The sequence below is a fragment of the Fonsecaea erecta genome (genome assembly GCF_001651985.1).
Source record: "Fonsecaea erecta strain CBS 125763 chromosome Unknown Scaff1, whole genome shotgun sequence".
NCBI lineage: Eukaryota > Fungi > Ascomycota > Eurotiomycetes > Chaetothyriales > Herpotrichiellaceae > Fonsecaea > Fonsecaea erecta.
The window spans coordinates 264614-279069 of NW_017387244.1; the positions used below are offsets into that span (position 1 = coordinate 264614).

The 14456-nt window shown below is 53.3% G+C and overlaps 4 protein-coding genes across 4 annotated transcripts; 3 read left to right on the plus strand and 1 right to left on the minus strand.

The window, feature by feature from the left end:
* Window positions 1–5872: 5872 nt before the first annotated feature.
* On the minus strand, window positions 5873–8036 carry AYL99_00080 (hypothetical protein; the record flags this gene model as incomplete). Its single annotated transcript, XM_018831596.1, has 2 exons — window positions 5873–7595; window positions 7705–8036. 2 exons carry the CDS (start codon window positions 8034–8036, stop codon window positions 5873–5875), a joined length of 2055 nt encoding a protein of 684 aa, XP_018697475.1.
* An 808-nt stretch (window positions 8037–8844) lies between these two features.
* AYL99_00081 (hypothetical protein) lies at window positions 8845–9649 on the plus strand (the record flags this gene model as incomplete). Its single annotated transcript, XM_018831597.1, has 3 exons — window positions 8845–8916; window positions 8967–9132; window positions 9189–9649. The coding sequence occupies 3 exons, from the start codon at window positions 8845–8847 to the stop codon at window positions 9647–9649; spliced, it is 699 nt and encodes a 232-aa protein (XP_018697476.1).
* A 512-nt stretch (window positions 9650–10161) lies between these two features.
* Window positions 10162–11535, plus strand: AYL99_00082 (hypothetical protein; the record flags this gene model as incomplete). Its single annotated transcript, XM_018831598.1, has 1 exon — window positions 10162–11535. One exon carries the CDS (start codon window positions 10162–10164, stop codon window positions 11533–11535), a length of 1374 nt encoding a protein of 457 aa, XP_018697477.1.
* Window positions 11536–12025: 490 nt separating this feature from the next.
* AYL99_00083 (L-ascorbate oxidase) lies at window positions 12026–14173 on the plus strand (the record flags this gene model as incomplete). The annotated part of the gene is made up of 3 exons (XM_018831599.1): window positions 12026–12055; window positions 12221–12412; window positions 12476–14173. 3 exons carry the CDS (start codon window positions 12026–12028, stop codon window positions 14171–14173), a joined length of 1920 nt encoding a protein of 639 aa, XP_018697478.1.
* Window positions 14174–14456: the final 283 nt, after the last annotated feature.

The window sequence follows — 14456 nt, forward strand, 5'->3', positions numbered from 1 at the left end:
TACACCCACCTTGGCACCCGCCTGGGGCAGCCACACAGTCTCAGGCTCTTATCTCGCCCACAACTTCCCACTCGACCACCTTGAAAAATTGTACTCGGTACAGTAAATTCAAGATGCAAAATATAAGTTAAAGAAAAGAAAGATACAAGCAATATACAGAAAAACAAAAACAATCAACAATCAGGATTCCCACCTGGTCACCCACGGTAGTACTAACTGATCGGCATGTGGCTTAAGTACGGCTGAGCGAACGGGAAGCCCTGTTTTCCACATCCTATGGTCGATTGCGGAAGTAAAACCACAATTATAAATGATATATGCCATTTCAACGCCTGGATCGCCACGATCTCGCTCACTTCACGTGTTGAGCTCTACGCACCCTAGTAAGAATAGCCATCTCGCCGTCTACTCTAACTTAACCAAATATTCTGCCACGGCCGAGCTAAGCCTTCCCTAGAATCGCTAGGGTGGGGTGGATGGATATTTTCACTAGGGTGCTATATCTCTACTCATTATCACCGGACATGGAACCCGCCGAGAGACGTCGTGCTGTCAAATTGATGTTCATAATCTGTTCAGATTCGTACTGACTCGGTTACACAATGCAATGAGTCAAACTCGCTGGATCTCCACAGCCAAGGTCAAGACCCCTGTTCTTCCGTTCTGTTTTCCCGTGCCGCTGTTCAGCGAAAATGACCTCTCGGGTATGTCTATCCCTTCAGACCAAGGGCACTGTCGCAAATGGCAGCACCCTCTTCAACCGGGAAATATACCCCCAATTTCCCTCGAAACTGTGCGAAAGATCCTCTCCAGTTCGGTATTGTCGAGAGGAAGCTGCCTAAGGTTCGATGACCATCAAACGCCTTCCCGCGATTTGTGTGCCTTGCCGCCATGATCGTGAACTTCGTCGTTCACATCAGCGCCGTCCCATAGGTACCGCATTCAGTAGACACGGTAATGAGTATCCTGATTGTGAAATTTTTGGGAGGAGCGTCCATATTCCGCTGTCATCGCATTCAGTGACGACATGTGTCAGATTAGAAACGTACCACTTCCACATAAGCATCCTCCATAGCGATGGACTTGATGAGCCTGGTGGGGAGAAAGGCAATAGCTCCAACCCTAAAGCCATAAAGTCTGCTCGGCGACAAAGACTAGCCATTAGAGGATATCACGCTTGGTTCTGAGGTCCAGTTGTGGATCGCTATGTTTCCCGCCAATCTAGTTGTTAAGTGATCGTCCCAAAAGAACAAGTGCCGACTGATGTATACTGCCCGATTGGTATCCTTCGCTTCATTGTTCGACAATCTCCATAATCGTTCGGCCAGGGCCCCCGATGGTGAGTCTGACAGGCGAGTAGCGGTTAGAATTGATGCCACCCACATCAGAGCCTGCTGCACAACTGGATGATCGCCAGCTGCGGACTGAGGGGTAAGCATGTGCATCAAATCGCTCCGACAAGCGAGTGCCAGACAGCTGGCACGCTGGAGAGCGTCGCCCATCATAGCAACAGGTACGCAAAGCAGTTTGCATACATGCTCCGAGTAAGCGAAAAGCCCAACAAGAAGTATCTCGTCGAGCGTGCTTAAGGACTGGCGATGGAGGAAAAGGTCTGTACAATGGAAGGTTATATCTCTCGCCGATTTCTGGGGATGGACACGAGTGTGCTCAAAGGTGTGGACTTCTATGTTCGGGTAAATATAATTTGGCGCAGGATGATGGTCTGACATACCTTGGCTGAGTTCGGTTAGTTCCCTAATCAGCGAGGATATTTGCCTGGAAATGGGTCTGCTCATCGCCAGGGCTGCGAGTCCCCGAGGCATTCTGGACAAGCAGTCGATCATGCTCCCTGGGTCGGAGCAGGGGTTGTACAAGACTGGTTGGAAAGATTCAAGATCCATGGGATGTTTGGACTTCTCTACCTCCCTCCATTGCTGTAGCAGTTCTTCACACCTGTTCAACAAATTCGGTCAGTCCTGTGAGATATGCCGCCTGGTATGCGAATTGACTTGCATCAGCACCCGAAAGTTGATGTAGCCATCCAGGCCCGAGACTTTACCGTCCTGAGCTCTCTTCTCCATCAATCGCCTCACGGCTGCAAGGTGAAGCCTCATCTCAGCTTGCCAGTCCGGATGACGTCGGGAAAAGACCTGGCAGCAGGTTAGTCAATATGCTATGCGCGGGCCGGGCGAAGGATTTCACACATAAATAGTAAGTAAGCATAGGATGCTCAACAGAGTATAGTCGGAGGTAGCATGCTTCGTGGATAATCTCGAGCGAAGCCTTGAAATGAGTCTGTTCATATAATGGGCTATGATTTGCGAATGCTCTGGCTTGTAGGGCGTTGTAGACAACTGTATCGCATGAGCGTTCGCAACTGTTGCCTCGAAGAGCATGTCGTCCTGGAAGATGTTGTTGAAAATTGTCTCAAAAATTTCCCTCTTGAGTAATCTGTTGCCCCGTCGGTATGTAGAAAAGGGAGCCCAACTATAGATATCTCCAGCTTTGTCAATGCGTATCTTTGCATACGACAGAGCTCGACTTACAGAATTGTACCCCCGATCTCGAATTCGCGTTGTCCTTCGTGGGAAAGATCCAGAACGGCTCATGCAGGATCTTCGGCTCTTCCAACGTCACTATATCCTGCACCTTCTGCTGGTTTTGAGTAGGTTGTCGGCTGTCGATGTGAATGGGCAGAGGAGGAGGTCCGCAATTAGGAGCGTCGACATGACGTCTAACACGTTGTGGCAGATCCAACACTCGAGCATGGACTGATGCCCGCCGAGAAGTGACTCTCGACTTGCGGGAATAGGCACCAAGCCTGAACCTCAATATAGCATTGCTGGGTACCTGGGTGGGGTTGGGCGGTGCAGGTTCACGAGGAAAAACCATCGCGTCGTGGCCGACCAAGGGCGGGCCATTGCAGGGCCGACTGGAGATGGTAATGTTCAAATACGTCTTCAACAACGAATGTGCACTGTATCAATCCAGGTGCTGGCCTGGCCAGAGATCGTCACCTTCATAGCCAAATTTGGGTGCCTGCGACTCAGCTCAGCAGGTCACGAAACTTGGGAGGGCGAGGGCGAGATGCATGGCCCTGCAGCTTATCGTCTGGGGTGACAAAGCAGCGCCCTCCGGGCTCGTGGGTTGCAGAGCACTAGCCGAGAGGACATCCTCGGCGAGTGTTTTGGGTTGTAGCCCAGTTGAGCGTGGAGGAGTCCCATTCTAAACCAAGTCTGTGTGATTGTATTGGCTGAGGCGGTTTCCCAATGAGGGCATTCCTCTCTTGACCATTCGTACCCGGAGTCTGTGTGCTTTTCCTGCTCTCCGCCCTCGACCACGAGCCCAGACTAGGCGGGCGTGACCGTGCACCGAAGGATCTTGACGTTTTCGGCGAGCTCGGGGTGCACCACAGCCGCGGTAGGGTGAGCCAGAGGGACATACTTTTAGGGCTAGGGCGAAGGAGCAGATAATACTGTGAAGAGGCAGTGCGAGTCGAAGTAGTAGTGGGTTTGGAAAATGTCCTGGACGCGAAGCTGGACGCCAGACGCAGACGCAGACGCCAGACGCCAGACGCGTCTCAAATCGATGACGTATTACATGTATGTACTTTTGTCCAAGACTTCAAAACATTTCCATCGCAGCCACTTGGGCAACGTCTCGGTCATGTTTAGAGCACTGAACACCTTCCGTACTACTCATTGCGAACACTGCCCGAGTCAGAGTCTACCTCAAGGCCTTATCGATGTCCGATCCTGCTCGCTCGTGGCGGGCCCATGCTCGGTGTTACACGGCGCTGCCACAGAGCCGGGCGACACACAGAGCAGCAAACGGGACAGGCTGAACAAAACAAACCAAACGGCTTAGGGCACAGAATAAGCAAGTTATTCCTACATCCCTACCAGCGGTAGGCAAGTCGGGTCAGTCAGGGTCAACACTACCTCGAATCCTAAGGCCCATACCACGGATCCTGTACGACCTAGTCCAACCTCGGGCCAGTATCAGGGAAAATGGCGAAAAGAGTTACATCACGCGCCCGTTCAGAGCTTCTCAAATACGGCAGCTATTGTCTCTACCGTCGGCTTTGCGCTTTGGGGAATCATGCCTGTCACAACCCTCCCATCGGTGACGTGAAAATGGTCCCAGACACCCTCATGGGGGCCCTGATATCTTAGCCGCAAAATCTGTCAGCAGATCCATTCCTTGAGTTTGAGAATAGCTTAAATTCACTAATCTGAGAATCGTGGAGGTAGTAGGAATGTACATTTGGCACCAAGCTTGGTTGCCCATTCGTCAATCAAGGGCTTGCCCCAGCTCTGGATGGGTTCATGATATCCATGTGGCGCTCTCCCTGAGTGGTTAAGCCTGTGATGGTCTTGCCCTTGATGATGGACTCGCCGGTGGCCGGATTGACGACCCCAGCGTAAATTGCCTCGCCGTGGCAACTACAGCACGGCAGATCAGACCATCAAGCCCCAGATTCCTCTAATGGTCGTGTCCGAGAAGAGTAGGTGCTGAGTGGAGTGGATCAAGGGGAAAGGGAATATACACTGCCGAAACCACGCGCCGAAATGTTCATTGCGATCTTCTGCAGGCTTTTTGGGCGAGGATAGTCGATCACGGCTGCATGCCCGCCACTAGCAAAGGAAATGCCATACTATTGCCCCCGTCAATCAGTCAGCATGCATACCCACCTCACCTAAACACATCGGCTACAGCCTCGAGGACCATCGTCGAACTCACCCCCTTCCCGTTGAACCCCCCTCAACACCTGGCATGTTGTCCAGTTCCTGCCTAAACTCGCTATTTTCGTCCTCCCGTTCTGTCTTGACTTCACCGCTCAGGAAACTCTCTTCCAGGCTCAGCCAATCAGGGACGTAGGTGCCCTCTTCGGAGACGAGGTCGACTTCAAGCCGTGTTGCTCGAAGGCCAGGAAGAGGTGGAGAGCCTCACTATGAAGAGTCTGGTAGGGTCTCCGAGGAGCAGTTGCGGATGTCACGGCGATGATGGCTCAACGTGGCAGAGGCATTTTGAGGGGAAGTCTCGGGCACCGAGGGTTGTCGCTACAGCCCGTTGATTTGATGGAATTCGTGCTGACAGAGATACGAGATGGAGATATTCACCGCGCCACACCTTCAGTATCAGGTTGATGGAAATCCACATCTCGCTTCCCAGCAACAGAGGTAGGTGGCCAACTATATATGTAAACTCGAGCGCCCCCCCTGTATTACATTGCTCGGACATTCCGGGCCCGACTTGATAACAGCCCTCACGGACGGTTGACACTGGCCATCTGGAGCATTCAACAATACTCAAACGAGAGACCCGACGAGAGGCACACACACACCTCGTCGCCCCAGAAGGAGAGTCTTGGGGCACGAAACCCCGAGGTTGCTCCAAGAAGCCTCTCCTCGCCAATTGTTTGGTCAATCAAAACCTGCCTAATGTGGTCTAGAAAGCTGCAGGGGAATTCCCAGCGCGAAATAGGACCCCTGTGGATATCCAGGGAGTGGGAACTAATGACAGAGCCAAGGAACCTAGCCAAAACATCAACAGTCCAAAGTCGGCGCTTTTGAAAAGTCGAAATTACTATTCACTTGGTGCTCTATGTGCCCCTCATTCCGCGATAAAATGCCAGGGATATATGCAAAAAGACCCGTAACTAATGCCTCTTGGGACAAATACCTTCCGAGTACTGATGCCACAGAGGACTGTGCAGCGACGAGAGCGTCGACACGGTCCATGTCACAGGGTTTCGTATCGCCTCGTCGTCCTGATGAACACGCCCAACCCAGAGTCAGGTCAAAGTGAAATATGCCGAAGAATCATTACCCCCAAAAAACCCCATCAGAGCTCATGAATCTTTGGGTCGTTAATCATACTTGACCGGATGCAGAACCATCATGGGCAAACACATTCGCCCGCCTCCTGGACCCCCTTCCGACTCCCAGGCCAATTCGTCATTTCCATTTTCCCTTCCAAGCCATCTCCTCCACAGATAGCCGGCGAACCCGGCGTTCGAGTAATACGTGGCGCCCCGAAAAACGTGCTCGCCCGGCCCAAACACGCTGCCTCCTGCACCATGAAAATGTCCTTGTCCGTGGTCCATACCTGCCTTTGTGTGTTCCAAGCTGACAGGGGCGTTGTTGAAGACTTCATCGGCATGCGCGCTGGGCCAGTCACGGTCGAAATACACCGGAAGAGGTGCGTAGATCGCCTTGAGACCGTAGTGGAGAGCGATCGAAGCGGGGAACATTTCTGGAAACATGGTATGCTTGTTCCGGTAGGTTTCCTCGTGCATGAGCAAAAGCAAGCGCCGCGACATTCGAGACGCGGTGATCAGGGAGGCGCGGGTAGGGGGTCGTCCGTCACGGGTCACATTGTAGCCGGTGATATCGTCGTGGAAGGCCCAACGAGTGTGTTCAGGATTAAAGAGAGGGTTCAAAGTGATTAGATCTGTGATTTCGTCGTTACCGTCTGGGATTTGCTGTTCTGGAATATTAAGAAGTCGCTCCGGTGGAATCTGCGGGCCGGTTATCGGTGTCTCGTTACGAGCGTGAACCTCCTGAATGGTCGACTGGGTATAGTTCTCAAAGGAATAGTCGTGCAGGGATGGAATGTAAAACGTGGCAGATCGCTCCCAAGCGTAGTCTCGCGGTTGTTTTTCGGCCCAGGACTCGATCTGGTGCAGCAATTCGTAATAGTGGCCCGTTACCCTCATGTCCATCTCCCACTGCCAGAAATAGTCGTACTGGGGGTTTTGCGATGCAAAGTACTGTAGCGGGAAATGGAGAGATCGATACGCTTCGTAGATGTCGCCGCCAGAGAAATTGATGATGCTGTCGGGAAAAGGCGGAGGGTAGATCAGCTTCATTTGCGCCACGGACCAGAGTGTGCCCAATCCCCAGAATTCTTCCGGTAAGCTGTCCCTCAGCACTTGGTTGTACAGCTCTCTCGACGCCCAAATGGGGAGGGTGTCGTCCTGCACGTGGATCAGGAAGTGAACCGTGTATTGCCCGCCAGACGTGAGCGCGAGTTCGCTGATGATGGCGCGTAGCATGGCAATGTGATATGCCGTATAGTGGAAGGTGTTCCATGTGCGAAACACAAAGGCAGTCCGGGATTGAAGCCGGTCGGAATTCTTCAAGAGACACCTCTGTTGTGCGTCGTGCCATTTCACACCCCGCCAGTTGACTGGAGCCACTTGCTCTAGTCCCTCGTTGTCGCCTTCTGGATGTCTGCCGAGTCCTCCTTCCTCTTCCTCAAATCCCAGGCCATAGGGCGCCAGTCGATTTATGCGATCATAACAAATCTGATCGTCGATGCCGAGCACATTTTGAGACCCGAACAAGGGGGCACTCATTCCCTGTGGTAGCCCCTTGTATGCGGATATTGTCGGTGGCATGATCCCCCTCTCTTCATCCACATAGCATGGTTCGATTTCTGTGGGGACGGCTGAGGGGAGTGGAATCAACTCGGGGTCCTCGTCCTCGTGATCGCCAGGATCGAAAGGGTCGAAAGCATTGGCCTGTTGCTCGGGGACATAGTCGGAAAATGGGACAATGTTCTTGCGTCCTCGATAAAAGCCGTGGAGTCTGCGAAGCAAGGTTAACATCACTGTTGCCCGATAGCCGGTGCAGCACCCCGTTTCTCACCTGGGGAATTCCTCCCACCAAGACCTCTCTCCCACCTCGAATTACAGACGTGCCGACAGGAATAGGGCCATCTTCTGCAATCTCATTGTCGACATCGGGCTCCGACGTTCCAAGAAGACCAGCGGTGCCCGTGGGATGGAGGAACCACCAGAGCGCAAGGACGGTCAAAAGGGCAATCGCGGCGGCGTAGCATATTTGTCTGCTGGGGAGCCGTCTCGGGAGCTTCCATTGCCGTCGTTGGACTCGTCGCGGTCTTGAGGATTCGCCGGGGCTAAGCAGGCTGCTGCCCGAGGAATCGTTGCTCCAGTCGCGGTTGTGGAAGGAAACGGCGGTCGAGTGGTTGAATTTGTTCGACAGCGACTTGGGCAGCAGGTCAATCATTCCACCAGAGGCCTCTGGCCCAACGTCCGACGGACGGGGGCGGCGGTCTCGCCTATTGCTGACTCCGGTCCCGATGGTGGGGAGCAAGGGGTTGTTAGCTATTGGCCAGCGAGAGGCGATGTCGAGATGCGGGCATTACTGGACAGTGGCACACTCGGTGCATGCTCTGTTCGACATCTATACCGTACAAATGCGATGTCAAAAACCAAAAAATTGCCCAGAGGAGAGGAGCAGGATGGTTGGACATGAGGTGGCATAAGATAAAGGGCCGTTCAGCCCGCTTCGGCTGCGATCTGCCACTGGATAATTATCTACCTCGTACTAGCGAAGCCCAGCTAGAGAGAGCTTGCGGCGAAGAGAGGCGGCTCCAATACCTGCTAAAAGTACCCGGGCCCGCCTAATTACTTGGCGTCCAGAGGCTCCCGTGGCTCCCCACGCCCAAATGCCGAAAATACCACCCCCCCAGGCCTGGGACTGGGGGCATTTGGAGAGATCGCGCTGGCTGGGCAGCGGGAACCGACAGGGGCTAGTGAGGCTGTCTAGGCCTAGTAGCCTAGGGGTGCCTAGCTACTCCTTAATGGGTGACGACGCACCCGACACCATCGCTTCCCTTCCACCACCTCAATTTCCTTGTGCCTCTGGCGCAGCTGCACGATTGACTAAGGGCAACAAATCACGTCATGAGTCGACACAATTACAAAATATTCGCAAAATCCCCCGTTGCGACTCGGAGGCATACAGGATTCGATGCTTCATCCTGAATTTCGTCTACTTGCTGGGTTAAGATTTCTCTCGATCAGTACCAAGGATGCCTACTGCAGTCGTGACCGGGGCCAACTCCGGCATTGCCCACGCATTTGCCAACATACTCTGTGATGAGGTTAGCCCGGCCACTGCACAATAACCAATCGCGATAACGCTCCAGGTTAGGGCTACACGGTTTACGCTGTCGACCGGGAGGCTGGGGACGGGCTCCAGGCCCTGAAAGCCAAGAAGGCTCGCATTGCTGAAGTGGATGTGACTTCTCCTGAGTCCATCCAAAAGTTCAAGGACTCTCTGGGTGACACGACGGTGGACCTGTTGCTCAACATTGCAGGTGTGTGAGTATGATGGCAGAAGAGAGAGCACAAAGTAACCGATGGGTTCGAACAGGTGTTGCCGCCCCCAATGAAGACGACAGCCTCACGACCAGCAACCTGCACGTCTTCCAGCATACCTTTGCGGTCAACACCTTTGGGGTTTTCCTTCTGACACAGGCCCTGCTGCCCAACGTCCTAAAAGCCCCCAAGCCCAAGATCGGCATTGTTTCGAGTCGCGTAGGCTCAGTGGGCGACAACAGCTCTGGGGGACATTATGCCTATCGCTCTTCCAAGGCTGCCGTCAATTCCATTGGCAAAAGCATGGCGATGGACTTGAAGGACAAGGGCGTCACGGTCATGCTCCTGCACCCCGGCTTCGTGAGGACCAACTTGTTGCCGACTGCAAAGATGCCCCCTGAAACAGTCGAGCCAGAGGAGGCGGCGAGGAAACTGTGGGAGAATATTGTCAGCCAGAAGACCATCGAAGACACGGGCAAGTTTTGGCATCGTGAGGGATTCGAGCTGCCATGGTAAAGGTGTCATCTGGGAGACATTCATATGCAGCTGGCAATGAAAGAAGTAGTCGCTCACAACAGGTACAGAACTTCAGGCGATCCACATTATCTCCAGCCATCTAGTGTCCTCCTGGCTTGCTGCGTATGTACTACATTCCCAGGGTATCAACACACCTTCCTGCAGGAGCAATTGGAGATCCGTTTTCTGGGAATGGAATGGGAAAGACGAAATCATCATACTGCCTCGGTTAAGTCGGCGTTTGATCCGGCTTACACACTATCAATTCTCCAACATCTTCGGTGTCTTATTAGAAATCAACAGCCGCCCTATCTCAGCCATTGACCCACCTCTCTGTCGTGGTTTCTTACCCTTTGTCCCAGTATAAGACCAGAAGTTGTCATATTTTTCTTTCTAGACTGACTGTTGATGTCCAGCTGCTTCCTATCTGCCTACTTACTCATTTGGCACTAACCAAGCAAAGGCGCTAGCAGACAGAAATCCTACCACATTCCGACCATTAGCCTGGCACCATGGGCTCATCAAGCTCCCCTATCCTCTACAACAAAGGGGTGCCAAATATACCATATTTCACCCCGGCACATGCCTCAAACCCGGGCACACCGTTTACCCCATCTTCTGACACTCCAACCCTGTTCACTCCTCTCAAGATCCGCTCCAAAACCCTGCGCAACCGCATCATAGTGGCCCCAATGTGCCAATACTCCACTGCTTCGTCGGGCCCTGACATCGGCAAACTCACCGACTACCACATCGCAACGTTAGGCCATTACGCTCTGAAAGGGGCAGCGTTGGTCTTTATCGAGGCGACGGGCGTGCAGTTCAATGGACGAATCAGCCCCAACTGTCCTGGAATATGGAGCGACGCGCAGACCGAGAGCGTCAAGCGTGTCTCGGACTTTGTCAAGTCACAGGGTGCTCTTTCCGGGATCCAGCTCGCCCACGCCGGACGAAAGGCGAGCACCTTGCCGCCGTGGATAGCATCAACTGTCAAGAGGCCGTCGGTGCGTGCGGACAAGACCGCTGACGGATGGCCAGACGACGTGGTAGGGCCGATGGGCGGACCAGAGGAGAGCTGGGATGGCAAAGGATTGGCGGAAGACGGTGGCTTTTGGCCTCCGAGGCAGCTGACCGTAGAGGAGATTCAAGGTGTGGTCAAAGCATTTGCAGACAGCGCAAGAAGAGCCGTGGAAGCTGGCATCGACGTGATTGAAATCCACGCCGCACATGGCTACCTGATCCACCAATTCCTCAGCCCCATCACCAACCGGCGCACCGACCAGTACGGGGGCAGCTTTGAGAATCGTACGCGGATGCTGATCGAAGTCATCACGGCCGTCCGAGCACAGATACCACAGGAAATGCCTCTCTTCCTGCGCATCAGCTCGACGGAGTGGATGGAGGAGACGGATCTGGGCAAGCAACTCGGAAGCTGGGATGTGGACAGCACGATTAAGCTGGCCCGTCTGCTGCCGGGGCTGGGAGTGGATCTCCTCGACGTTAGCAGCGGCGGTAACCATCCTCAGCAGCGCATCAATATGTTTGCGTCCAAGGACTACCAGACCAAGATCGCCAACCAGATTCGGCAGACCATGAAGGCAGACAACCTGAAGCTGCTCATTGGGGCCGTGGGCCTCATCACGGAAGCCGAGCAGGCACGGGATATTGTCGAGGACAAAGCATCGGACAAGAGTATCGGGGAAGAAGCCAACGCCGCAAAGGAGATGACAGATGCGAAAGGTGGCAAGGAGCCGATGGCAGATGTCATTCTCGTGGCGAGGCAGTTCATGAGGGAGCCGGAATGGGTATTGAAAGTGGGCTGGAAGCTGGGTGTCGATGTTGCCTGGCCCAGCCAATTCCTGAGAGTGAGGTTTCCAAAGCTGTAGTCCAGCCAGCAGGGCTGGCCTGGTGAGGGTAAGGATCATATAGATATAGAATGCTAGAAAGGCATTGGAGTCGAGGTACATAGCGTGCATAGTTACTATCCGGGCTCAAACATTCTGTCTGACAGCAATAAGCAGAGACGTCACACTGGGAAAAGTGAAGAAAATATTCTTGTCAGACAGTCCAGTCTCCCCTTTCCCAATGTCCATATCATACCTCGCACAACCAGGAACTGAGGTGCCACAAGCAATCCGTGCACCACACCGTTGCCGTGCTATACTGCCTCCGGACTTCCGCAATGTCTTTGATGACGTTACGCAGCCCCGTGTCGATCGTCGCGGCTGAGCCTCCGAAAGCATTGCGTTCACCTGTTCATCACGGCGGAAACCGACAGGTTATATCAGGTACAAGACCAGGCCAATTCAAATTCTCGTCCAGAGCTGACGTAGCAACGCCGCGTGGTCCGGCAAGAGAGGCTTTGCGAGGTTCACAATGGCATTGATGAACTTCGATACACTCCAGGTGAGGGTTTAAATGGGCTCCTGTTCACGGTCTTGTCTTTGAGTCTACAGTCCGCTTCTTCTCTTCTGAAAGATTATCATATCTGAAATGCTTTCTGCGTTTACATGTTGGCTACACGCATGCATTTGCATTTGCCCACTTGCCCTCTCTCTCGTGACTGCGAAGCTCGTAACGCAAAATGCCAGCTTCACCCCAGACATCATCTTGCGAGTCAGCGTCGACACCGTCCAGCTCAACTGCCAGCCTCGCCTTTCGACGTTGGTCAATGGAACGTATCCGGCACCTCCGATATATCTCGAGTCTGAGCAAACGACATGGATTCGGGTGTACAACGACGCAGACGCGAATACGACAATGGTTGGTTGCCAGTTTCCTGAAATCCCACACCAGGCTTTGCTTGCTAATCGGTTGAATGTACAGCACTGGCATGGCCTTGCGCTGGCTGCAGCACCTTATGCTGATGGATCCCCGCTGGCTTCACAGTGGCCCATCCCTCCTGGATGTTTCTATGATTACGAACTCCATCCTAGTGCCAGTGAAGCCGGAACGTCCTTCTACCATTCGCACGTGGGCTTCCAAGCGATCACTGCTACCGGAGCCTTAATCGTCAAGGACGCTGTGCCTCCGCCATATGCCTACGACGAAGAGATCATTATGAAGGTTGGAGACTTTTACCCTGAGGACGACCATACAATTGAATCACAACTGACAGGAGTTCCCTGGGTATGGACGGGGGATCCGACGTCCTTGTTGATCAACGGACAAAGTGGAACAGCACCAAACTCTTCCAATCCAGCACCGTCAGACCAGTCGTGTCATCCTTGGGTTATGAATGTCGAGGCAGGCAAGACGTATCGAGTACGTGTCATCGGCAGCACTGCGTTGTCTCTGGTGCTGTTTGGCCTTGAGCACCACGACAACCTGACTATCATCGAAACGGACAACTCTTACGTCTATCCAGTACAGACACCGTACATTCAGGTCGACACAGGCCAAAGATTCAGTTTCTTGTTGCAGACGAAGTCGCCAAGTGAGCTACAGGGTCTAGACGGACCGACAAAATTCTGGATTCAGTTTGAGACCCGGCAAGGCCAGAATACGGTCTACGGTTGGGCCATTCTCAACTACACTGACGTAGAACTTTCAACTTCGCAAGGACAGGATTATAACCAGGCCCAGAGTTGCTATTATCCGACATCGAACTCCTCATGTCCAGATTTCCTGCCCGTGGCACCAGTACTTGATTTGCCAACCAATGTCACAGATTGGCTGGAGTATACTTTTCGGAATCCTCCTTTAGAAGGATATGAAGCCCCTCCCAACACAACAGAAGTCACACGCCGCATCATCATTTCTACCTCGCAGTTCCTCGAGAGCTTCACGGGCAACACAGTTATGATCTCAAACAATGAATCCTGGAGTGACAGCCCTCTTCTCGGGCCAACAACGGATACGCCGTACCTCGTTGAAATCCTTCAAAATGCGAGCATCAACGGTGCCACTCCGAGCTACGACCGTGCCATTGCCAGCGGAGGCTTTGACCCTGTCTCACACACATATCCCGCGCAAATCGGCGAGGTCATTGAACTTGTTTGGCAGAACGCTGCTTCGTACCCTGCGGGAATCTACGGTCCGCATCCCATGCATGCTCACGGTGGACCGTATTGGGACATGGGGTCCGGTCCAGGAGAATACTCGCCGGAAGCACACGCAGCACTCTTGGAATCTTCTTCTCCGGACAACGCCCCTTACCCTGGCTCACGGCGGGACACGACCATTTTGTACAAATACACGCTGCAATCCCCCGAGCCCGGAGAGGTGAATGGCTGGAGGGTATGGCGCATACGGGTCACGGAGAGGAACATAGGAGTGTGGATGATGCACTGCCACATCCTGCAACATATCGTCATGGGGCAGTCGACCGTGTGGGTATTCGGGACGCCGGAGGAGATCATCCAGAATTCGATGCCGGTAGAAGGTAATTTGGTGGGATATTTTACTTATGGCGGTGATGTCGTGGGCAAGGCGGGAGAAGAAGAAGAAGTGGGTAGTCGTGCTATGCAATTCTTCAGGGATGGACGAAAGATGAGATCGAGCAATGAAGGGAAGCTGCTGTAAGAATAGAAGGTGAGAGGCGATATTTCATTCTAATTAGGCTCTTTAGGGATGGTCCAAGGGTTTCGTAGTGGCCGTGTATCTCTCTCTCTCCCCCTCTTCTTTTGTCGACGGAAATAACGACCATTCAAAGAGATCCGCTGACACCCTTCCACCTCTTCGACGAACCGTTTACTGCTCATACGGAGTCCCTCTTTGAAGTGGAAGTGGTAAGTGTCTCTCCAACTCAACTGCCGAAGTCTGGGCGTGTTCCGCCAAGGGAGACAATGGAACATTTCTTGTCGAG